Raw genomic sequence first — 24,605 nt, forward strand, 5'->3', positions numbered from 1 at the left:
TTGAAAAACTGAGACACAATTAATGTAAGTGTTAGACACAGAACTGGTATGATACTTTTGCAGAATTTCTCTTGGTGGTGTATGTGACCAAGCTGACATTCGAGGTCACAGAAGAACATACATAGGCTCCATGCCTGGACGAATCATACAAGGTCTGAAAACAGTAGGAACAAAAAATCCAGTTTTCTTACTAGATGAAATTGATAAAGTGGTAAGAAGATCTTGTTCATCACACCTTAATTATATATTTATTGCACTTTTTTTTGTTCATGAGAGAAATAAATTTCTAGTTGGTATATGTTAATAACACTATTTTTTCTTTGACTTGTTGAAGAACAATGTGTTAAGTCAAATCTAGGTGGATAAATGCTTTATAGAAATACGAGAACAGACTTCCTGATGAACATTGATTATAGTAGTATATTTATATTTACTATTTACAAATTGAAAGATAAATCTAATTCTAAAACAACAAAACTATACATGAAACAGTTACTTATTTCTCAATTTTACAATAAAACTAATTTTAAATGAACTACAATCAACCTTAAAAAATGGTTTAGTCTAAATTATAAATTGTTGCCAGTATTATTACATATATCAGGGTTTGTGATTTCTTTGTATGAATTTATATGTTCATAACGTTTATTACTGCATATGTTGGTACATCCACCCAATTATTTCATAGGAAGCACTTTATTTTCTCATTAGTGTTACTTGAAAGTAAGTTGAATACTTATGCTAAACTTAATTTTGAGTACAAAATGATTAATTTTTCTTATGTTAATAAGAAACATAAGATAAAGCATAATTGCATAGTCAAACATATATTACTGACTACCTGTTTGTAATGTTAAGAACCTTTTATAAACTGAATAACTGTTCAATATAACCAGTATCATTCAGCTCCAGTAAGAGTAGACCTGTGTATAAAGGCCATATAGTGCAGAACTTGCAACTCAGTACAGTCACAACAGATAGTCACTGCTTAGTTACATATAAGGATGTTATAAAACATTCAAAAGTGAGAATTAATCTGGGTAAAACATCCAGTCATATGAACTGGAAATACTGTAAATAAAATCTTTTCATTGAAGGTTATGGAAAATTGTTCAAAACTTGTGGAAGATCCTGGAAACTCGAAAAAATCCTTATTGTGTTTGTATAGTAACAGTTTGCCATATTTGAATGTTTTGTTGCTTGGCATGAGCTTTCAACTGTAGGCTTAACTTTAGGCCCTTAACATTTATGAGGGAAGCATGCATCCACTTTTCTGAGTTTTGCTTTTGTCAAATTTCATATATAATGTTATACAAGTCAGTTTTTTATCTGCTTGTTATTTGCTATTTAGTAATATCTGTTATACCATGAAGTTTTTTCTTATTGTGTAGTAGACATTTCAGTGTACATGGTGGTGAAATAAAATTATTAGTTGTGTAAGTTGAAACAATTCTGTCAGGGTATACTTTAACCATGATGAATGTGAAACAACATATTGCTTAACTAACTACCTATCTAATTAATGACTTATACATCTTTTAAACTTGTGTGATGGGTTAACTAAATAAATACAAATGTAATAATGGCCTACTCCTATTTTATTTTACCAGAAATGAAAGATATTTCAAAATAAAGTAGCAATACGATTTTTATTTATATTACTTTTGTATGAACAACAAGATGAAGTAGTTGCAAAGGCAAAATAATGTAAAAATTTGTATCATCTTTAATACTTCTTTCATTCACCTCAGTATACCATATCTTCGTTCCTGCTGCTACATAGCTGCCACTTTTGTTTTTAAATGGGTTCTTAAATAAGAAAGTTGAAAGATAAGTTTTATAATGACATCAAATTTCTTTGAAAATTTAAGTACAAGTAATAGACTAGGTACATAATGTAATATATGATAGACCATTGGCATTATGTGATAAAGGAGGAAGGCCTACAAATAATGATTAAAATTTTCATAAACTGAAGAATCTTTAAATGCTCTTACATTCATTTGTCAGTAATGTTTAATGCTAGAGTGACAATGTAATTTTAATACTATTTACCATGTTCATTTTTAGAGATAAAATGAACTAAATGCAAAATAAATAATGATGTATTTACTAATTTCTAAGAGAAGATGCGTTAGATTGCTGAGATTTCTAAAGAGAAACACTCAACACTTCTTATATTAATGGAGTATATTCAGCCTTATTACAATGAAATATTATAATTGTATAATGCAAGTACAGATCATGCAGTTTTTGCTAGTCTTTTAAGATCATTATGAAAAACGATTTTCTCCTCCACAGAAATCTGCTCATATATATATATATATATATATATATATAATGTTTCATAAAGTTTGGTTCTGTAATGTTATTCTGACACTATTTTATCAAAGAATTTCCTGGAAACTCCTGAAAAAACTTTCATTTGGAGGCTAGGGAAGCCTGTGATGTAGAAATGATTTGTGTGTATAATACACATATATATTTGTAGTCTGTGTGTAGTAACCTCAATGTAAGTATTCCTTTACTTATCAAAAGTTGTTTAATTTACCACATCTGCAATGAAAAGGCATCAGCTGTTAGTTGTTGGAAAAAAGTTTAAGATTATAAAGTTTTAAAAAGTTGAAAAAAATGCAAAAAGTTCAAACATTTATGAAGAGAAAAGTTTAAATATTAAAAGGCTATGAAAATAAATATATGCATTTGAACACATAATAATAATTATGGGACATCACCAAACTAAGAATGTACCAGAAAAATAAATTGTTTTGTAAGTCTGTGCTCTAGCAGTCAGTATATCATTCATGGTTAATTCACAAAGTTACTATTATTCAACACATGACTACCATATTTCAAAATATATCTAAATATTTTTACTGAAATGTATCACTATCAGATCTTTATGCTTACATGAACTCTTTAGCATCTTTTAGTGCTACAAAGAAATTGTAAAATAATTTGGAAGTAACATATCACAGGCTGCCATCACTGTTATCATATAGCTGCTTTTAATGGTCACAGTGACTTTGAGAAGATATTTTACCCACTGAGTATTGAGCATATGATAATGTTATTAATGGCTTGGCTTGAGATATTTTGCCCTACAAATAGAAATCACATTAGAACATGTGTTAAAACACTCAGAGTGATTCACAAGAAGTATAAGGGTCTTATGAAACGTGTTTTTTTCAAAAATATTTGGTGGGAATAAATCATAAGAAATGGTACATTAAAGACTGTATTTAGGGCAACACTATAATTGCTTTCTAAACATATACATACACGTGGATTTATTTTCTTTTTGAATTTGCAACAAATTTCATTATTTTGATGAAAATATTTTATTCTTCTGTACAAAGGCTACCGGTGTTTGTATATAGGCCAAGTTAGTAGTTCCTAGAAAGTGATCTTTACAAAAAGGCTTAATGTATAAATAAATGTCTTAAAATAAATAGTATCCTCTTGATTATTTAATAGTGGACAAAAACTTCAGAATAATGCAAAAAATCCATAAGGTTAACAAAAGAAGTTTGCAATGTTGCTAAACAAATCCATTCTTTTATGTTTGCTAAATTAATGTGCTCAATCTTTCATGTCATAAGAATGAAAGATTGTGTACTCTTTAAGGTTATATTGTGAGATCAAGCTGAGCTTTCTAAAAATGTTTAACTTACTACTCTATACAGCAAGTTTTAGTAGTTTTTTTTTTAATCTAGGAAAAAATAGAGAGAGAGAAAATGATTATTTGTCTGAAAATTTTAGATCCAGAATTTTAATTTTGGTCCTCACTATTATTGATTTGGATGAAAAGACCTAATTCTTATTTTAAGTCATATTTCTGACCAGTACCCTTTACATTTTAACTGTTTGTTACAGAATGCTGGTATTCATGGTGACCCAGCTGCTGCTCTTCTAGAAGTTTTGGATCCTGAACAGAACTGTTCTTTTACTGACCAGTATCCTTACATAATTATATATTTTATATAAGCTCATTCTAGGCACTCCCTTGAATATAATTAACTTTGAAAAAGATATGGAAAATTTTTTTTATTCCTGACAGCAATTAACTTGTTATAGCTTGGTGACTATATGTAAGTTAATAGTTGATTTGCTTAAATATTGATTTTATTTTACACTTTCAGCAGGAAACTCTTTGATAAGAGCATAAGATTAATTAAAAAAGTCAAAGTTTTTTACTCTATTTGGTTAGATGTTTTTAGCTACAGGATAGAACCTCATAGAACAGCTCTAAATTGTTTTTTTTTCTCTTAAATACAAAGTTTGAGCTCATTGCTCTGTCATGTCTTGACAATTCTGAGATCTAACTACAGTTTTGTACTCAGGAGGTTAATTTACTCTAATCCTGCCTAAAAGGATCACAATTTGAGGGTAGGCTGGTAGAGATCCTTATGAGTAATGAAATTGAATTGGCTATACATGCACCCCATGTTTGGTATTGCTGTTGAACAAAAAATATAGCTAATAAAATGAAAAAAAAGGTCTCGTACATTAATTTAGTCTAATTCTGCCTAAAAGAATTTCAAGTGCTGCCACTATTGAGGATTTCCTCTTATTAAAATACAAGTCATTTTTACAAGGAGTAAATGTAGTAGTTGTAACTTTTATTGATTAATCATTGAACATGTTTTTCCCTACAATAGGGATGAAAAAGAGCCATTAGTTCAGTTTAATCATGAACAACTCATGACTTTTGCAACAGATTTATGTATATCTCATGACCTTGTTACCACGTAACCAGGAAGCTATATATGTATTGTAACTCTGAAAGTATGTAATGTAGCTTCACAAAATGTGGTGAGCTTTCAGTAAACATTACAAATCTTTTGTAGGTAAGACTCAAGAAATTTTAATAATTAATGTTTACTAAACATTTGGCCGTAAATTTATGAAGTTGGAGAGTTGACTGTTCCAAGTGCAAAGTGATTTTCATGTTAAGATTAATAATACCTTCCTTCATCTGAAATTTTCAAATTTCATTTGTGTAATCTTTGAAACCTCCTAAATAGATATGAAACATTTTTTTTCCAGGAAAACTTTATATTTTATGTGTTATTTTCTCTACCCTAACTCTATACAAGGTTGGTCAATATAACTGACCTCGTAACCACCAAACAAAAATCTAACTTGCCCTTTTTCCTTTCTAGAATGACTCAAGTTTTAACAGGAAACCACAATTTTTTATCCTAAGTAGCTTAAAGCTTATAAAAATATTCATTTATGTATACTTAATTTTAGTGTTTTATTGACCTTTAAGCTGTGTCCAAATAATAATCCCACCATGCAAGTTGTAAATTACTTGGAGAATGTACAGCTCATGTTACCATATCAAATTATGTAAAGTACAAGCTGCTCACAAGTATGCCTCATTAAGAATTATTATTATTATTTTTCATTATCTTATCTAATCTAATATTATGTAATCTAATAGGGGCTAATTTTTACATTTTACTTATTTTAAAATAATAACCAAATACATATGAAAAACAAGAAATATAGTGCTTACCTTTGTATTTTTTTCGCTGTCAACTGTCAATGAAACTTAAGTCTATTGTACTACTACTACTACTACTACACTAAATAATTTATTTATTCAACTAATGCACCTAAGAACACAAAATAATAACATGCAAAAAACAAACAACCTATAACTATCATAATTATTCTGGCTTTCAAACTATGCAGTAAGAGCTTTTAACCCTTTTGCAACAGGCCCCTGCAATGTGCAAAGGGCCGTACATGTATTTCACTTGTGCATCAATGCATATTGTAACTATGAAATTTCTTAATGTATTCTCACAAAAACTAATAAAATTTTGTTAAAGATTATAAATATCTTGTACACAAAGAGTGACATTATTTTCATCAGTTGTTTTTACTAGAAATATGTTATTTAAACGTAATTATTTGCACTCAAACTCTTAATAGTTCAAGAGCAAGGTGATTTTCATTTAAGTATAAATAATTTTTTCATCATTTTATAGTTTCACATATCATTTGGATAACCTATATCAAAAGTTTTTAAGGGAAATTTTATATTTTTTCCTTTTCTATATCATATCACTAACTGTACATATCATCATCAACATACAGTGCAATGAAATGTTTAAAGTTAAGAAATAGAAAAAAAATGTACGTACCTCTTAATTTAACTGTCTCTCTAACTATAACCTACTCAGCTAAGAAAAAACCTGTAAGTGCTATCAGAAATCAAGCAGCCAACAATACTACAGGAAGCTACAGGTACCAGATGATGACAACTGTGTGCCAATCTCAAAATAATCATTGTTGGCTTATAGTGTAAAGTGAGCTCTTTCTAATGGCTATATAAACATGTATATAGCAACTACATGTATGTTATAAAGCTCAAACAAAATAGAAGGTTGGCATGACACCTGTCAGGGGTTGACAAAATTTCTTACTTGTTTCTACTCCGTTCAACTAAAAGACTTTGAAACTTACATGTCAATAGGGCAACTTAATGTATTTAATTGTCTAGACATACATCTACAGGACTGGCATTACATGAGTCAAGACAGAAGTGTGAAAGATGATATTTTTCTTAGCTCGTGGGTCACGTGACACAAAATTGAAGTTTAGGTATTTTTAAAGTTTTTTTTTGAATAAAGGAATTAAAACTTAGTTAACATGAAGCTTTGAATCATAACATACATTATAATGTTAATTTCATTCACATAGATTGATAGTAAAGAAGCTTGATTAAAGTTTGAATGTAGCTCAGTGACTTGTGCAGAAAAAAATTTAATAGGGTTAAAAAATTCAGCTAAGCTTGTTGCAATTTCTGTGAGTACAAATAATTTGAAAGTGAATGATGAAACACACAACATTCTGTACAGAAAACAACGTAATGTAATATATCATTTGACAGGTTAAATCTTTGGCTTTCTGTTGGTATAAATAATATAGTATAAAATTTCAGAGAGAACTATTGATAATTTGTGAAAGAGAGAATGTGACAGGTGGGTGTGGCAAGTGGGTCTGATTATCTAGTTTATGGCTCTGTAACCAAATAAGATTAAAAGCTATAAAAATTATGCTTTTCTTGAATAATATCTATGTTATAATGAGTAATGGAGGAGTGTTGAATAAATTAGAGAAGAGGGAAGACTTGTGATGGGCAGGCGTTTAGGCTAGTCGTTGAAACTTTGACTTTTACCACCAGTCACATTTATTTAAATGAGGATACAGTCGCTAGTTGAGCACAAACGTCAGTAACTGAAAGAGTTTACAGCTAGAATAAAGAATGACTTGGAGATGGAGATTACACAAAACATCAGTCTTTAATAAAACTTTCTTAAGAGGAAATTACAAAACTTACATTAGTTGTTGTCTTAACTCAATTAATTTCTCAGCAATTTCCGATAGTTCCTTTATTATTCTTATGTATTACAAGAGGTATACTTGGACCTAGTCAGGTTACTATCTATATTATACATTTAGTTTATTAGTTACATTGATCGACTGGGAGAAATAGCATTTGTAACTTTCATCAAAGTTGGAGTAGCGAGCTGGCTTCTTTGAATATTGGATACCTTCAGCATCTTGAACTTGGTACTTACTTTCTGTCCCGGAGAACTGAACTATGAACAACCGCTCAACTGAACTGAACCTTCGTCATGAGGAGAACTGATTTTTAGCTCCCAACATGAATTTTTAAATGATGTTTGCTCAGTATCCTTACAAGTTTCCAAGTAGTGTGCATAGCTACCCACAAGTAGTTCTCACACTTCATTGGTTCATTTCTGCAACTCATCCTACTTCCCACAAACAAAATCCGAAACTCTCAAGTAATTGGTTGCCTGTTGGGAGCAGTGAATCAGTGGCTTTCTAATTGGATGATTACACCGCAATCCATAATGGATACTGCCTCAAGAGTTCAGACCATGGTAGTTAACCCCAACTTTTTCATAGCTTCCACTGTACTAAGAGGTTAGCATCATCAGTTCATCATTGTCAAACTCATGGTTTACTTATACTGGTCTTTTTCTTTCTACTAAGCATTGCTATGATGGCTATGAGCATCAATTTTTCTCTATAGCTCTTTTGTTTTTCTCTAACTAGTTGGTTAACTGTACTTTGCCTATTTTAAGCTAGAATTAGGTGATTTTTCATATGCCATCTTCCTTGCATGGGCATGAATACCAAAATCTTTCTTTACTGTTTATCTCAATTTTTATTTAATTATCAGAGCAGTTGTTTGAAATGTCTACTATTCCCAATTGCTTCATACTTAGCAAACGTCACAATTCTCATACTAGGGCAGATTGAGGATTTTTAAAGATATTTCCTGAAAAATTAAGAACCTAAAACTTGTAATATTAAAATTTGATTTATTAACTACGTTTTGATACCAAGTTTATTTGTATATGTTGATAATAAAGTAGTTTAATTAAATTTGGAATATAACTCGGTAAAAGTTTGTGATATGCACACTTTGACACATTCGACATGAAGGGTTATTGGATGTACTTCATAATGTGATACTCTCATTTCAAAATTGAGAAAATAGAAGGAAAAACGTGGAAAATAATTAATGCTACAAAACTGTGTTAATAATACTTGTGTGTTTTGAAAATATTAATTACAAAACCAATTTCTAAATATTCCTGCAAATATATATATGTATATTTTATATGACCAGTTGCAAAATATTGTTTTGATTGAATTTTTTCTGCTCTTTTACACAGCTTAAGTTCTTGTTTAACACTAAACTATCTCCTCTTTTACATATAAAAAATAGGATGAAAGTCAAAACTTCTATGTATATATATAGAAAATATATATAGTTTCATTAAATTTTAGTTTATTAAAGTTTTATGATTATTGTGAAACTATTGCATTCTCACATGGGTGTGTTTAAAGGATTTCATTTTTGATTTTCTAATATTTTTTATTATGCCAACATTGGTAGTAAGTTGCTGTTCTTGTTATTCAGTCATTAGTTACATCTTTCTTTATTCTGTGCAAAGTTACCCACAGCTTTTCATAAAAGTATTTATGGGTAATCTATTTCAGTTTCAAAAGAACTGTATCATCACAGATAGAGAACTTTATTTGTAATATAATGTAGATTTTTGATAATTTTGAAGTTATTTGCTAACCGTATTTCACAAGTAAAGAAGCATCAAAAACTTCATGCTTCATTAACAAGGGAATATCTGGATTGTTTTACAGATATTATTTGAATTTAAAAATCACTTTTTTGTATTTTAAATACTTACTTAATGTTTGAGGCAGTATTCCTATTTGTTTTAACTATACTGAATATTTGATTTGGTTTATAATAATTTTAAATTCCTTACAAAAACAATACAATTGTTTGTGAACAAACTCAGAAGTCCATCTAAGAATTATATAAAGAACTGTATAATAATTCAAACATTACTTTTGGGTGGCATTCCTCTGTATTTGACTTGTAAAATATAAATGAATATTACTTACCTATTCAGTTTGCATTAATGCCCTGTAGTAACAAGTTTTATACAAAGTATATATATAGATTCTTTACATCTTGAAGGTGTTTAAATGTCATTGAAAATATTGTATACTAATCAAAATGCTGGACTTCAGCTGAATAGCAATAACTGTTATTTTTCAGTCAGTTAAGGGTCAAGAAGAGCCTTGTAGTCAGTGTGCTGGGCTGTGTATCCAAGGGTCCATTGTTCACATTCTGTTACTGCATTATAAGAGTGATAGTTTAATCCCACAATTGGCAGATGGTGCTGTTGAGTAGCTGCAATCCTTCTAATCTATCAGTTCAAAATTAGGGACAGCTAGCACAGATATCCAAAGAATCAGTCAGTAACAAGTGTATTTGTTTTTTTCAAGCCATTTGGTCTAACAAATTTTGCATTTCGTAATATATCTCAACTCTATTCTTTGTCAATAGATTATTACGTATAACAAAATATAACTTTTACGAAATGGCATATGATGTTTTAAGTGTGTTATTGGATGCCTGAGATAAAGATATACAGAAATATAAGCCAAAATTAGTTTCTAAAATCTGTGTTATGAACAAGCATTTTCAGCTATTGTGGCACCCCTTGAGGTGAATTCCTGTATGTGGTGAGGGGACCTCCCAGGGAAGGTTCTGTATTTTCAGTTTACCTTCTCTGGGATCTGAACATCCACCCACGTGTTTTCTGTGCTTGATGATCAATGAAGGGGAGAAGAGGATCCTGGTGATTGAGTGGTGTCTGGGGCACTGCAACATACCCATTTGGCCTTGAATTCCTGTAGAAGGGTGGCCTTAGGGTCCCCCCCCCCAGAGTCAGTCAGCTGGTCCTGTTGGGCTAGGGTCAACTGAGTACCAGTGTTGGGCATTCTCATCGGGTGTTGTGGACATTGTGTCTGATGCTAGTGTTTGGGTATAGTGCTCTTGAAACCATGGCATTGCTGTATTGTCTATGTTTGGCATTGTAGTGCATCCCCTCGTAGGACCCCATGGTGGGTGGATTCAGTGTGCACTGAATCTTTCTCCTTTCATTATGGATCCCTCAAATCCTCAAAAAAAATAAAATAGTAAAAACTCACCTTATTGGTAAACGATCATGACTTGAAAATTCTGATCACTGATTTTCAACTCATCTTGCTCCTGTACCTTGTTTTTTGATTTTTGCATTCCTTGTCAGAAAAACCTTTAGGACAAATGTCTCCCATTTTTATTCAGAATTGATTAGAGGGGCTTGCTGGCTCTCCAAAGTCAATCAAGAAGCTACGTTCTGGAGACATTTTGGTGGAAACATCTACACCAAAATACAGTGAACTCCTCTTGAAATCGAAGGCCAATGGGGATATACCCATTGAGGTTACTCCCCATGCTACTTTGAATTCCTTATGAGGAGTTATTGTTGAGAGGGATTTGAAGAACATTGCTGGGTCAGAAATCCTTGCTGGTTTCTCCAGCCAAGGAGTTTCTGCAGTGCACGTATCTCCACTTGTAAATAAGGAATTATGCTGCCTACCACTGTTCTTATTTTGACGTTTATATTGCCACCTACACATGCCACTGTCAAGGCAGGTTATCTGAACTGTAAGGTACGGCCATATATTCCCAACCCTCTCAGATGTTTCGAGTGTCAGTGGTTCAGTCATTTGAAGGCATCTTGTCATGGTTCTGTGACGTGTGCTCATTGTGGTGGCAAAGAACATGATGTATATGAGTGCGAACTGGACCCTCACTGTGTTAATTGTAGTGGTTCCCACCCCTCTTACTATAGATTTTGACCTAAGTGGGTGGAGGAGAAAGAGGTACAGTGTTTAAAAACTGTGAACAATGTTTCTTACCCAAAAGATCAAAAGTTATTGTCCCCTACTCCATCTTGGACATATGCTGCTGCACTACGCTCCGCTGCTACAGTGGGAGTACAGATGGATCTTTCCATGCCTCCATCAGAATCTTTTTCACAATATGTGAAGAGTCTTTTGCCCTCAATGGATAATTGTGTTGACAAGTGAATGTCTACTTCTATTTATGTCCCCACCATTCCTTCCAGTAACTGCTTGGGTCCACTTCCTTTGGCCCAGGCTTCCATTGTCTGCTCATGTCCACCTTCTTTGATTCCTAGATGCAGAACGATTATTCAACCACACCCTTAGCCACTGGAATCTGAGTCTAATGACAGAGATCTGCCCACTCAACTAAGGGAGGATCCATGAAAGTCAACAGACCTCTTTCTAGTAAAGAAAAACAGTGTGATCATAAATAGAAGGGTTCTCCTCGACCTAAGTAAAAATGGTCACTTTGATACAGTGGAATTGTTTATGTTTTTATTCTAATCTGGATGACATTAAGGTCTTGATTGATTCCTATCATCCCATGTATCTTTCCGTACAGGAAACATTCCTGAAACCTGCTGATACAGTCACCTTTCAGTAGTTTTCTTTATACCGGAATGATAGGTTGTGTGATGGATGAGTGAATGGAGGGGTGACACTGGTAGTCGACCAACACTTGCCTACCTTGTCAGTGTCACTCGATACACCCTTTGAGGCCACAGCCATCTGTGTTTCCTTGGGTTGTACCATCACTGTTTGTTCTCTCTACCTGTTTCCTGGAGAGACTTATGATCGATTAGACCTTGATGCTCTCAATAAATAGTTGCCATCTCCCTTTTTAATCCTGAGAGACTTTAATGGACACAATCCCCTCTGTAGTGGTACTGATATTGATGTGAGGGGTCATTCCGTTGAGTGTATGCTCTTGGGTCACAACCTTTCTCTCTTCAATACTGGTTCTTATACTTATTTTCATGCATCTAGTCAGTCTTTTACTGCCATTAATCTAGCTATCTGCACTCCTTCACTTGGGAAGGATCCAAAGATTCCTTCTAATTATCGTCCAATTGCTTTGACCATCTGTCTCTGTAAGGTCTTAGAGAGGGTGTTAATGCTTGTCTTGTTTGGTTCCTTGATTCAAACAACCTCTTGTTGCCTACCCAGTGTGGGTTCTGTCAACAGCTCCCCACCATGTACCACCTGATTTGACTTGAAATCTTGATCAGGGAAGCCTTTCTCTAGAGGGAACATCTTGTTTCGGGTTTCTTCTATGTGGAGAAGGCTCATGATACAACATGGAGGTATGGCATTTTGCGGGACCTCCACTCATGGGTGGCATGACCATCTACACATTTTTATTCAGAACTTTTTACTTGACAGGGGATTTCGAGTCCATGTTGATTCAACACTTTCCAGTTATTTGATACAGTAACTTGAAGTACCTCAGGGCTGTGTCTTGAGTGCCACACTTTTCAGTATCAAGATCAATACTATCACTACACAACTTCTTCCTACTGTTGCTAATGGACTTTATGTCTACAACTTCCACATCTCATGTAGGTCGTCGAATATGAGATTTATTGAGTGGCAGCTTCAGAGTGCCATCAATCACTTGTTAAAGTGGACCACAGCAAACGGTTTTACCTTTTCTTTTTCCAAAATCGTTTGCATGCATTTTTGCCACCAACAGGGTCTACACTCCGATCCCAAGATCCATCTCGGTGATGTTGTTCTTCCCATGGTCCCTGAGGCAATGTTCTTGGGTCTTATCTTTGACCGTAAGCTTACTTTCATTCCTCACATAAAGCAGCTATGTGTCAAATGTACAAGGGCACTGAACATCCTCCATGTCCTCTCTTCCACCTCTTGGGGAGCTGATCGATGTTCTATGCTCAAGATCTATCGTGCCTTAATTTGAACAAAACTGGACTATGGGTCTCTGGTCTATGGTTCTGCCAGGATCTCAGCCTTGAAGATGCTGGACCTCATTCACCAACTGGGGCCTTCGGCTCTGCACAGGTGCTTTCCGAGCTTCTCCAGTTCAGAGTTTGTACACTGAGTCCCAAGATCTCCTCTTCATCTCTGCCATTTGCAACTTTCTCTACAGTATGCTACCAAGCTTTGATCCTTATCACAGCATCCCACCTGAGATTGCATCTTTCTTCCTAGGTGGGCTTTGCTCTTTCAGAACAAATGGTGTGCAATTCCTACCTTTGTATCCAGGCGCAACTGGCTGAATTGGGTCTGGCATTGGATAACGTTCCTCACCCCAATGATCATTCCACCATGGCTTATTACCATCCCAGAATGTGACCTTTCCTTGAGTCATCTGAGAAAGGTGAATACTCCCAATTTGAAGTACTGTCTTCTCTTTGCTGAACATCTTTCGAACCATTTTTCTAATCTCGTTTATACAGATGGTTCAAAATCAGGTGACTCTGTGGGCTCTGTAATGGTTTGTTGTGGCTTGGTGGATGCTCACAGGATCTCCTCTACAGTTTCTGTGTTCTCTGCCAAATTGTATGCCATTTTTGTTACCCTGGATCATGTAGAAACTGTGCAGTATAGTGATTGTACTATTTACACTGACTCTCTTAGCTCTCTACTGACTTTGGAATTGCTTAACCTGGCCATGTCAGTATTCGCGGGAAGGACATCGCTGACACTGTAGCTATGTCCCTCTGCTCTGGTACCAGACACTGCCTTGCCTGTTCCATATATGGACTACAGTCCTGTATTCAAGGAGCGGCTTTGCGCCAGTTGGCAATCGACTTGGGGTGAGCAACATCATAGCAAGCTTTTCCAGATCAAACCTTCTGTTACTCTTTGGCCTTCTTGTTTTTGTAAGAATCGTAAGGAGGAAGTTGTCCTGGCTAGGCTATGCATTGATCATTTTCTTTTATCTGGTAATGACTCACCAATATATAGCCTTTGTGACACTCAAGTCACAATAGCCCACATTTTACTGTTGTGCTGTCATTACAACCTTGAGCAGTGGCACCATTTTTGATATATTAATTTAAACAATGTGTGTAAGTAACAAATGGTGAAGTGTTTTTTATTTCTGGATATAGGATGATATTATAGTTGTTATTATTCAAATTATTCAAACAAATTAAGCAATCAAAGTATCTGTAAATTAAAGTAAATAACTCTGAATTTAAGGCATTTTATGTGAATAAATTTTCATAACAAGATGTAACTTAGTACCATTAGGAGAATTGTTGGTACTCCTAGGGTACACTTTACATTTCTCACATTGCAGTTTTTACATTATTTATTTTATTTACATTATTCTGCTTTTTTGGCTTCTTCTGTTTTTGTCAAACTTTTATAAAAATTTGTTCTATTACTAACATTTTATTTCAAATGCTATCTCGTAAGGTCACTTCACATCCCATGTAGGTCAAAAGCAGTAGGATAGTTGAGTAAAGTAACATGGGGGCCCTCAGTGGCAAAATGGTAAGTCTGAAGACTTATAATGATAAAAACTGGGTTTCAAAAGCTGTTGCAGGAACAGCACAGATAGCATCTGTGTAGCTTTGTGTTTAACACCAAACAAACAAGAGAAAGCACTAAAGGGTTTCAAAGTCAAAGATAAATCTATTCCTTATTTCTGTTGTTTTTAATGTTTGGTTGGTGGTGATAAAATCTGATGTTTGATCACAAATCTCATAATCAGAATTGAAATTATTTCATTTGGTAGACTATACTTGTTTAAAACTTGTATAAACCCCTATTAAAAGAATAAACTAAAGGAAGCAGAGAGAATTTAAAGGATTCTATTTCAGTAGTAAAATTAGTATGATGTGAATGATGGCATAAGACTTTTTAACTTTTTTTTAACTCTAAGGGCATTATGATGTAAGAAAACCATAGCATGAGTGAAGAGGTGGTTTAACAAATGCTTGAATTTAAGGAAAACTATAGAAGAACTTATATTGTTGTAGGCTCATAAGATGGGAGATAAATATATTCAATAATTATAGACTAAGGTTTTCTTCCCCATTATTTTTATTTTAGTCTTTAAACTTGGTTATGCTTTACAACAAACAAGGTTTATGTGCTATTAGAATAAAACTGGTAAAACGTCAGTTTTGGAGTAGTATATATTCTTAATTCAGTATTGTAAACGTTTGACAACAAACTTTAACACAAAATTATATTCAGTAAGGTCAAGAGTAAAGTCATTTGTGTAATGAACAAAGAGATAAACTCAGAGTTCATGTGACTTAAGGCTGCTTTTGTAGCTTCTTCTGTTTTTGGCATACTTTTATAAAAGTATGTTCATATTCATATGAGTTAAGGAATTTTTTTTCCTGAATAAGTGATTTTTTTCCCTTTTATTTCTAATTAATTAGACAGGAAAAAATTAATGTTGCTGTTGTTTGTTTTTATCTTTACACTTACCTCCAGCTATTTGAATGTACCCTTTGATTTGTCTCAAGTGTTGTTTATTGCTACAGCAAACACTGTGACCACAATACCTCCTGCTCTGCTCGATCGAATGGAGGTAAGAGTAATAAATGTTTAATTTTTTTTTTTTTCAGTGTGCAATTTTTGGTAATCAAATGTGTCTAATTATTTTTGAATTTATGATGTAACTTACAGTTAGTTGTGATATGTTTATTTTCTGTAATTTCCATTGTAATATAAGTTTTGTTCTGTTGATAAATTTCTTAGGAAAAGATTTTCTTTACAAAATGTTTTATTTTGAAATATTGAAAGCAGCTTTTTTCATTACAAAAAATAATAAAAGCCCTTACAAAATAGAAGCCTCACTATTCCAGTAGGTAAAAAAAACAATTTTTTTGTGAATTTTCTGTCATTTCCAATGTGAAGTTTAAAGTTCATTCCTCAAAACTCACAAATTTAAACCAATATAAATGTGTTTGATTTGCAGGTTATACCAGTACCAGGCTATACATATGATGAAAAGCAACATATTGCCAGGAACCATCTTCTTCCTAAGCAATTGAAAGAACATGGATTGTCTGATAAAATGTTGATTATTCAAGATGAAGCCATCAAAACCATAAGTAAGTGTTGTTTTACATTTACTTTTACAAAGTTTATTTAGCTGTAAGTGCATGAACGAGTTTTAAAAAAAAGTGTTTATATTTCTTGTATGTTTTTAAGGTTTTCCTACTATCTAAAATATGTACAATTTTCAGAAAACATTTTCCATTTCTTGTCACTTCACCTAGTTCTTATTAGGTACCACAAAATTTGTTTTCAAATACATGGGTGAATTTTTATAGTCATAAATAAACTTTGTATTCCTTTGCTTTCGTGAATTTCTTTATATCACATATCTCTTTTTTTCTTTTTAACCAAACTGTGGATTGTTATTGATCTTTGATATACAAATCATTTTGTTTTTCAGTACATGCTGGATTAAGGTAATGAGAGCTTTAAGTATTATAAAAGGCTTTCATAATTACAGTTTCTAACATACTAAGTTTTGTAGATTAGATATGTGGTGTTTATATAATAGCATTTTTTAATTATACTGATGCACATATATATTAAAAACTTCATATAAAAATATTTTGTTGCTTTTCTAGTTCTGAAATATACTAGAGAAGCTGGTGTGCGAAGTTTAGAAAGAAAACTAGGTGCTGTTTGTCGAGCAGTGGCTGTGAAAGTTGTAGAGTGTGGAAAAGAAGCACTTTCTGTACCAGAATATGAAAAGCCAGGAGTTAAACCAGAGAGCATATCTAACCCTGATCTGGCATCCATGATTGATCTACCTCCAGATCTTCCTGTTGTGGTGGATGAAACAGCTGTTGAAGATATTCTTGGTGTAAGATATATATGTATATAATGAAATAAATAGCTTCAATACTATTGTTTACATTAATTGTTAATAGGCAATTAAAATAAGTATTAAAAAGAATCCATTGTCAATCCTAATTGTCACCTTAAAGTTATAACAGATAATGCCTGTGGTAATAGCTCCCATATGCATTGGGGATGTTCCATCTACCAGACAAAATCCAAATGCTGTTGTAAAACTATCCAGCAAGCAGCATAGAAAATCCATTAAGGGTATGGAGTTAAGTACTTACACACACAACATCTGAACTTCTGCCTTTCACTGTCTGCAGCTAGTTGTGGGAAGGCAGTTACCCTGAAAAGTTCTTATAATTCCTAAAGTAGAAATGAAATCACCCTAACATTTCTACAATATACAACTCCCAACCTCCACCCTTACAAAAGAAATACAGTAAAATAAAAAAGATCTGAAATAAAATGATCTTAAATACAGCTTCATATATATTTCTTATGTAGTTCATATTCCCAACCTCCTCTTTTTCTTTTAAAAATTTATTCAAGTATAACACAGGAAAGCTGAGACAAGCCCAGCTACTAGAATTAGTCTTTCTGTTTCAGTATACTGAATAGAATTATAATTTTAAACTTAGCTACTTAATAGTAGCTAACAACCTCTAGTGACAAAAAAACGTATTTTCTGTATCAAAAGTTTATTTTTAAAATATTTTCATATTTGTTATAAAACAGAAACAGTGTAAAAAACTATCTTAATTGCAAGTATTTGTAGCCATTATTTTCTAGTTTATTTATGACTCGTATAACATTATCCATAAAAGCATTATCATTATTAGAAACTATTAAAAATCTTTTTAGCAGAGATATAATGATGCATTTTAACATCATACGTGAAATTTCACTATTGGAGTGGGTAGACCGATAATTAGAAAATTAAATTCCCTTCTCTTATCAAAAATAGTCTGCTTTGCTTTCTACTAAATTAATGTCCAAGTCTGGTAGTTGGGATATCCCTAACACATTTGGGAGCTATTACCACAGGCATTATCCGTTATGACTTTAGGATTGGCAATGATTCCTTACTGAAATCTTCTTAATGCTTATTTTATATATATACACACACATAAAATTAAAAGGAGTACGATGCTAAAGTAATTGCACAGTAAATAATCTATTAATAACAGGGACCAGCCTATCTATATTGCACAAGTGCCATTTTAAATTATTTACTGGTGTAAAATTTTGAAGAAAATGTTATTGAGAATCTTACTGGATATGATTGGAATGTTACATCTTACTTATGTACTTCAATCTTACTTCTGGTGTTATGTAGTATGAGGTAACATCTTAGGATAAGTAATTACAAAAGTACAGTGGATGCAACTGGAGTATTTCACGTTGGTGTATTATAGTTCTTTCACTTTTGGTGTTATGTAGTACAAATTAATATGTCAGGAGAAGTAATTACATAAAAATGCTGGATGTAATTGGAATTATTGCATGTTAAAGTATGTCAGTATACTCAGATCTGGTGTTATGTAGTACAGGTATTACATATCAAGATAATTACATATGTATGCTGGATGCATTTGGAGTGTTACAAGTAATTAATGTGTTTCAGTATTCTTACTTTTGGTGTTATATAGTATTGGTATTATATGTCAAGATAAATAATTACTTAAGTATGCTGGATGTGTTTGAAATATTGTACATTAATGTATTTCAATATTCTCACTTGTTGTATTATGTAGTTTGAGGTGACACATCAATATGAATAATTACAAAAGAACATTTCTTTCTGAAGTTAACCATTTTCCTACAAGAGAGAGGGGTTAGTGACTAACAATATCTGAATATGCTTTGGTAGATATCAGTTATTGTATCTATAATTTATGCTCATAAACTCAAAATGTGCTCATGAATTTATTGAATATTCTGAGTCCTAAAGCAAAAGTATTTTTTTTACCTAATAATTCATCACAATACAGTAGGGAAGTTTTGAAATATGATGTCTACAATTGAAAGTTTTTTCCATTTATATTTTATTTATTTGACAAATCATATTCCATTTAACAAGTTCAGATACTAAATCAGTAAATCATCAAGAATTATTTTGAACTATCCTAAGAATTGTCATACAAAAACCAGCATAGTCTTACTTTTAGATACTATGTATAAGTACTTATTTGATATAAAAAAAGGCAAAACATTTCTGAAAGAAGGAAACAGTTCATCAAAAGAAATTGTCTGTTGCGGGTATATTAGCGTATTATACATTATGAATTCTTAGTTTTTTAAATTTACTCTTTGGTATCTATATCCCTGGGCAACATGTTTAACCCTACTAAGAGCCATTATCTGTAACTTCTCATACCACTTAATATATCTATATTCAGTACTCAGCATTGTTGTATATATCAGTGGCCAATGCCTTTTACCATGTGTGGTACATTTAATCACTGTTCTGTAAGTTCATGCTGTCTTTGTGATGCATTAGCATTGCTAGTCACCATAAGCTGTATCAACCAGATATAAATTTCATCACTACTAGAAATTATAATTCATATAACCAGAGGAATTAGCAAAAATTTTGAATAACTGTTAGTCAACTCTCTTAATGGTGTCACGACCATCCTCTGTTTGTTATTTATGAAAGCTCAAGATATCACACTAGTACTATGTAATGTATTCATATTAGTAGCAAGTTCCATTGTATGTGTTATTAATCACCTATATACCTAATATATGTATATTTTCACTGTGAGGTTACATTTTGCTTGATACTGTAATGTGTCATTTTGTCTTATCTTTATAATTATTATTATTCCACAAAAGAAAAATGTTTGATTAAATTTTTAATTGATATTTTATAGTTGTTGAATATCAGCCCAATTGTATATGTATATTTATTATAAGCAGAGCTCGAACTAGTTAGGACCTGAGAGCCAATGGCCCCCAAAATGCCAGTGGGCCCATAAAAAGTGTCTGCTAGGTAGCCCCTTAATATTAAAGAGCCATCAACAGTTTGACTCCACATAAGTTGATCTAAGCATTTCTTAATCAAGCAGAACTTAAAACGAACCATGAATGGACAAGTTTTCCAAGTTTACAAACACTCATCAGTCATGTACAATCCACAAATGTCATCATTATGAGTGCCTGTATGTTCAAAGTAAATGCACTTTCATTAATCAGAATACCATCACTTTGTCCAGTATTCAAACTTTTTGTATCAAAGTAATGGAATTGATATATGAAATATATAGTGATTATTTGAACTTTTATAAAGGTGACTACTGTTTTCAATCAGAATACTACTTTTTTAACTTTTTATATATGACACCAAGCCTGCATAAAGCTCACACATTGGAAAGATCTACATAAAAGTTCTTTTTTTTGTCAACACTTTCCAAAACAGGCAAGTGCAAACTGCAAACTTTTAAGTTGTTTGGAGAATACCTTATTACATGCACATTGTTTTAAATTTTAGGGCAAATACTTTTGAATCCAATTTTGCAGACTACACTAACCAAAAAAAAAACCATTACTGTTTTACAGAGCATGTCGCGTTCAGAAATTACCAATAACTATAGCTCACAATCAGCCCAATTCCAATTATGTACAGTAAAGTTGATGATGTCGCTGTGTAGTATTGTTGACAGTTCAACCTTAAAAATTGTAACAACTACAGAGAATGTACTTTGAAGCTTCATTAAATGTGAAATGGTTGAAGTTATGAATATATGTGCCATGGAAAAGAGAACAAAAATCAAGTCAATCTATTTTCTGTCTTTTTTTTTTCTTTTTTTGAATGAGTGAAGCATAAATGGGGACTTACCTTGTAGCTAATATGTGATCGATACATAACATTATGTGATCATTGTGAGAGACAAACAAATTGTTGAGGTTCATTGCTTAAATTAATCATTCACTTCAGACATAAGTTCGAAGACTTTTGCTATCACTCTACACATTTTGAACTGAGCCACTTTCTAAAACAAACGAAGTATTACAACCAAAGGTCAAATTAAAGGTCATTTACAGCTTTTAAAAGTTTTCATTTGTAAAGAGAGAAATCTTCAAACTGATTGCCAAAGATTTTTTTTTAGATTGGCCTTATTAAAAAAATGCTCCTAATTGTATATTTATTGTGTACATAATGATCAACTTTCCAACCTTAAAGAAAAATAAATGAAAACTTTAAATTCATTATGATAAAGAAGATTCACATTCAGATGGTGGAATTATTTTATAATTTATCATCTCCTGGCTCGACACACATGCTTTCATCGATTATGTTTCAAATCTTAGCACTTAACACCATCACTTTGACATATGCATAAAATCACGAAATATTAGGTTTTACTGTAGATATAGACGTCTACACTCCACAGTTAGTTGCAAGTGCAACAGGTAATCGGTCACAACAATTTTCCAGCTTCTTGTTTTCAACCATTTTCTTCCTAATATAAAAAACAAAATATTTATTTTTCTTATTTGAAGCAATCCAAACTATCAGCAGTCATGTTTGTTGAGTTACAACTAACTTTAAGATAACTTCTTGGAACTGTGCATATCAAGATGCACAGTATTGTGTTGTGTGGCCAAAACAACTTGTAGGACTCGCTGTGTGTTATTAACAGGAGTGATAGTTTAGCGGTGTTCCACTTTTGGACTGTGGTAATGCCAACTATCACATATTTTCAGTTAATATGTTCTTCTGGACCTTTACTTCATATAACAAATTTAAAGCCAATCCATTAAGAAAACACCAGATATAAAATTTCCAATTTTGATTGACTTTCTTCCTATTTTTTTCTTTGCCCTGAAGGTACAGAAAATATACTTAACTTTTATGTATTTTTTTGAAATTTAGTACACTGATAAATCTTTACAACTTACTATTAGGTGGCAAATTTGGGCTAAGTATAAACCACATGTGCAAAGTTATTCAACAAAAACTGCTCAATTTTGATAAAAACTTTTGTGCACACCTATACAAAAAAGTCACATGAGCTATCAGTCTAAAATATTTACTACAGCTTCACCTATGGATGGCTGTTCGTTTGGTGAGCTGAACAGTATGTTTCTCCGTCATGAAATTGCTCCTGACTTCTTCTAACTGCATCTTGGCAACCAATTTGATGTGATTCTGTATTTTGGGTTTGTTCCTGGATTATTCTCACTGGATCTTGCATCTCTTTCTTGTTCTTTCTTTCTATAACTTACATCCTGACATTTCACTTTATTTCTCAAAAATTCAGACTTTTTTCAGGATAAGTCATTTTTACATTTGACAATTTTTGTCATCATGATTCTCAATGTGTTTGAGCACATTAAACTCATAATGAAGTAAAAAAAATACTTGTGTAATTGACAAAGATTGAGTTACTATAAAATTCTTGCAAATGTATATGAAATGAACTTCTTACAAAGGAATTGTGATTCCTTTGGTCACAGAACAATTCCATTTGTAGCATATACTTGTATTTTCCAGCTGAAAAAGTCACTTTTCTTATGAAATATCACAATGATTCTCCACTGGGAAAGACTCACTTTGAAATTGTGCATTAAACTCGCTTTACCACAATTTTAGAAGTTTCATTAAAAAATTTGTTTTGTTGATAATAATAAATGTAAAAAATTAATATACATTATTAAAAAGGAAAGAAGTACCATTCTTCATTAAGGAAGTAAATTGGGGAAAAATGTTATAAAATAAGGTCCTATTATTTTTATAGTTTTAACGAGGGTTTATCTTGTAACATTTTTCATTTTGGTGCAACATAAATCCGTTATTGACTTATTTCTATAAAAAAGTAGACACATGTACTAAATAAACCTTTTATAAAAGACCCTATTGTATTGAAACTTCTTTAGTAGTTCCCTTATGATGTTGTAAAACCATGCAAAGTTTCATTGAAGTTGGAATTAAACTGTGGGAGGAGTTTTGCAGACAGATGGACATTAGACTCTTATGTGTATATAGATAAAAATAATTTCAATGGTTAAAAAAAATGAAATGGTTTGACTTGTGTTGTTCTTTTTTCATGTAATACGAGTTCATAACAAAATATATTGAGATATGTTGATATCCTTACATTTCTTTCAATTTACGTAACATCTGCTAATAGCCTATTTAATTCAGTGATTTTTCTGATAACTTTCACTATAGAATAAATTTTACAATGAACTGTAGGATTTGCCCCTAAAATTGCTTGCAGGCCCCTAAATTTGCATGTTTTGGGGCCCAGCTGGTTCTCTAAAAAGTTAAGCGTGAGCCCTGATAAGGACCACAATAGAAAAGCATGTCAAAAGGGAATTCCATGTCTGTGATGATGAATGAATTCTGCCATCTTTTCTTTCATATGAATGCATTTACATTTTATTATAAGTATATGTATTAAAGTTATGAACTTTAATTTTGAGACTGCTTATAAGCTTAATGTGTTTTAATATTTTGGTAAATGAGTATATTTGTGTGTTATTTTCTTCTAGCCTGCTCAGTATGACAGTGAAGTTACTGCTAGGCTTGGACAACCTGGTGTTGCTGTTGGTTTGGCTTGGACTTTGGCTGGAGGAGAGATCATGTTTGTGGAAGCAACGAAAATGGATGGAGATGGTCAGCTGATACTCACTGGTCAGTTGGGAGATGTCATGAAAGAATCTGCAAAACTTGCTCTAAATTGGGTTCGTTGTCATGCTGAAGAGGTAAAATACTACCATTTTTGATTTGTTTGTAACCATTTCAGATGAAAACCAGTAATCATGCCATAAATATAGTCTTCAGTAAGAAATGAAGTCTTTGTAATAATTTTATTATGTTCTTGTAAGCAGTTGTTAGTGTAATTTGCAATATATTTGCTGTATCGTCTTTCAGTTTAAAGGTGTTTCAGACTCAAGATTTGCAACTAGTTTAAGCACTCAGCTTGCATTGCTTCTTTGCTTAGTATTAAGTTCTTGTTTATACATTATGCAATAATTTGATTTGCTTGTATTTTTGTGTTTGCTAACTAACTTGCTTTGTATAAAATTGCTTAAAATTTAAAGAAATGTAAAAAAATTTAATTTTTTCAGTAATTGCTTTTTGTTTTAGTATGGAATTCCAGTTGAGAGAGGGATAGACTTAATGGAAGGTACAGATGTCCACATCCACTTTCCTGCAGGAGCAGTAGAGAAAGATGGACCATCAGCAGGTGTCACCATAGTTACTGTACTTGTGTCTTTGTTTACTGGACGCCTTGTAGAGTCTGATGTGGCCATGACTGGAGAGATTACTCTACGAGGATTAGTTTTACCAGTATGTTATAATTTTACCAAAAAAGTATATTTCATATTCTAATGTTCAATATAATCACAAAGTGGAACAGTTCTTCATCTAAAATGTTTTAAACTATTGCCTTTATCAAGCTATCAGTTTTTAGTTTTTTCCATAACTCATGGGTAAAGTAAAACATTTTAAATAAAATTCCAAGTGGTTGTACTGTCAGTTT

The 24,605-nt window shown here is 32.3% G+C and overlaps 1 protein-coding gene across 1 annotated transcript in view; it reads left to right on the forward strand.

Moving 5' to 3' along the window:
- The window catches only part of LOC106464949 (lon protease homolog 2, peroxisomal-like), a 55,359-nt gene that overhangs the window by 11,542 nt on the left and 19,212 nt on the right, over positions 1-24,605 (forward strand). The window contains exons 6-12 of the mRNA XM_013925123.2: positions 64-211; positions 3,877-3,956; positions 15,736-15,832; positions 16,223-16,358; positions 16,887-17,125; positions 23,611-23,823; positions 24,209-24,412. Of these exons, the coding sequence (XP_013780577.1) occupies positions 64-211; positions 3,877-3,956; positions 15,736-15,832; positions 16,223-16,358; positions 16,887-17,125; positions 23,611-23,823; positions 24,209-24,412 (1,117 nt within the window). The remainder of the gene's footprint in view (positions 1-63; positions 212-3,876; positions 3,957-15,735; positions 15,833-16,222; positions 16,359-16,886; positions 17,126-23,610; positions 23,824-24,208; positions 24,413-24,605) is intronic.

The sequence above is a fragment of the Limulus polyphemus genome, unplaced genomic scaffold (genome assembly GCF_000517525.1).
Source record: "Limulus polyphemus unplaced genomic scaffold, Limulus_polyphemus-2.1.2 Scaffold1792, whole genome shotgun sequence".
In the NCBI taxonomy this organism is placed as follows: Eukaryota; Metazoa; Arthropoda; class Merostomata; order Xiphosura; family Limulidae; genus Limulus; species Limulus polyphemus.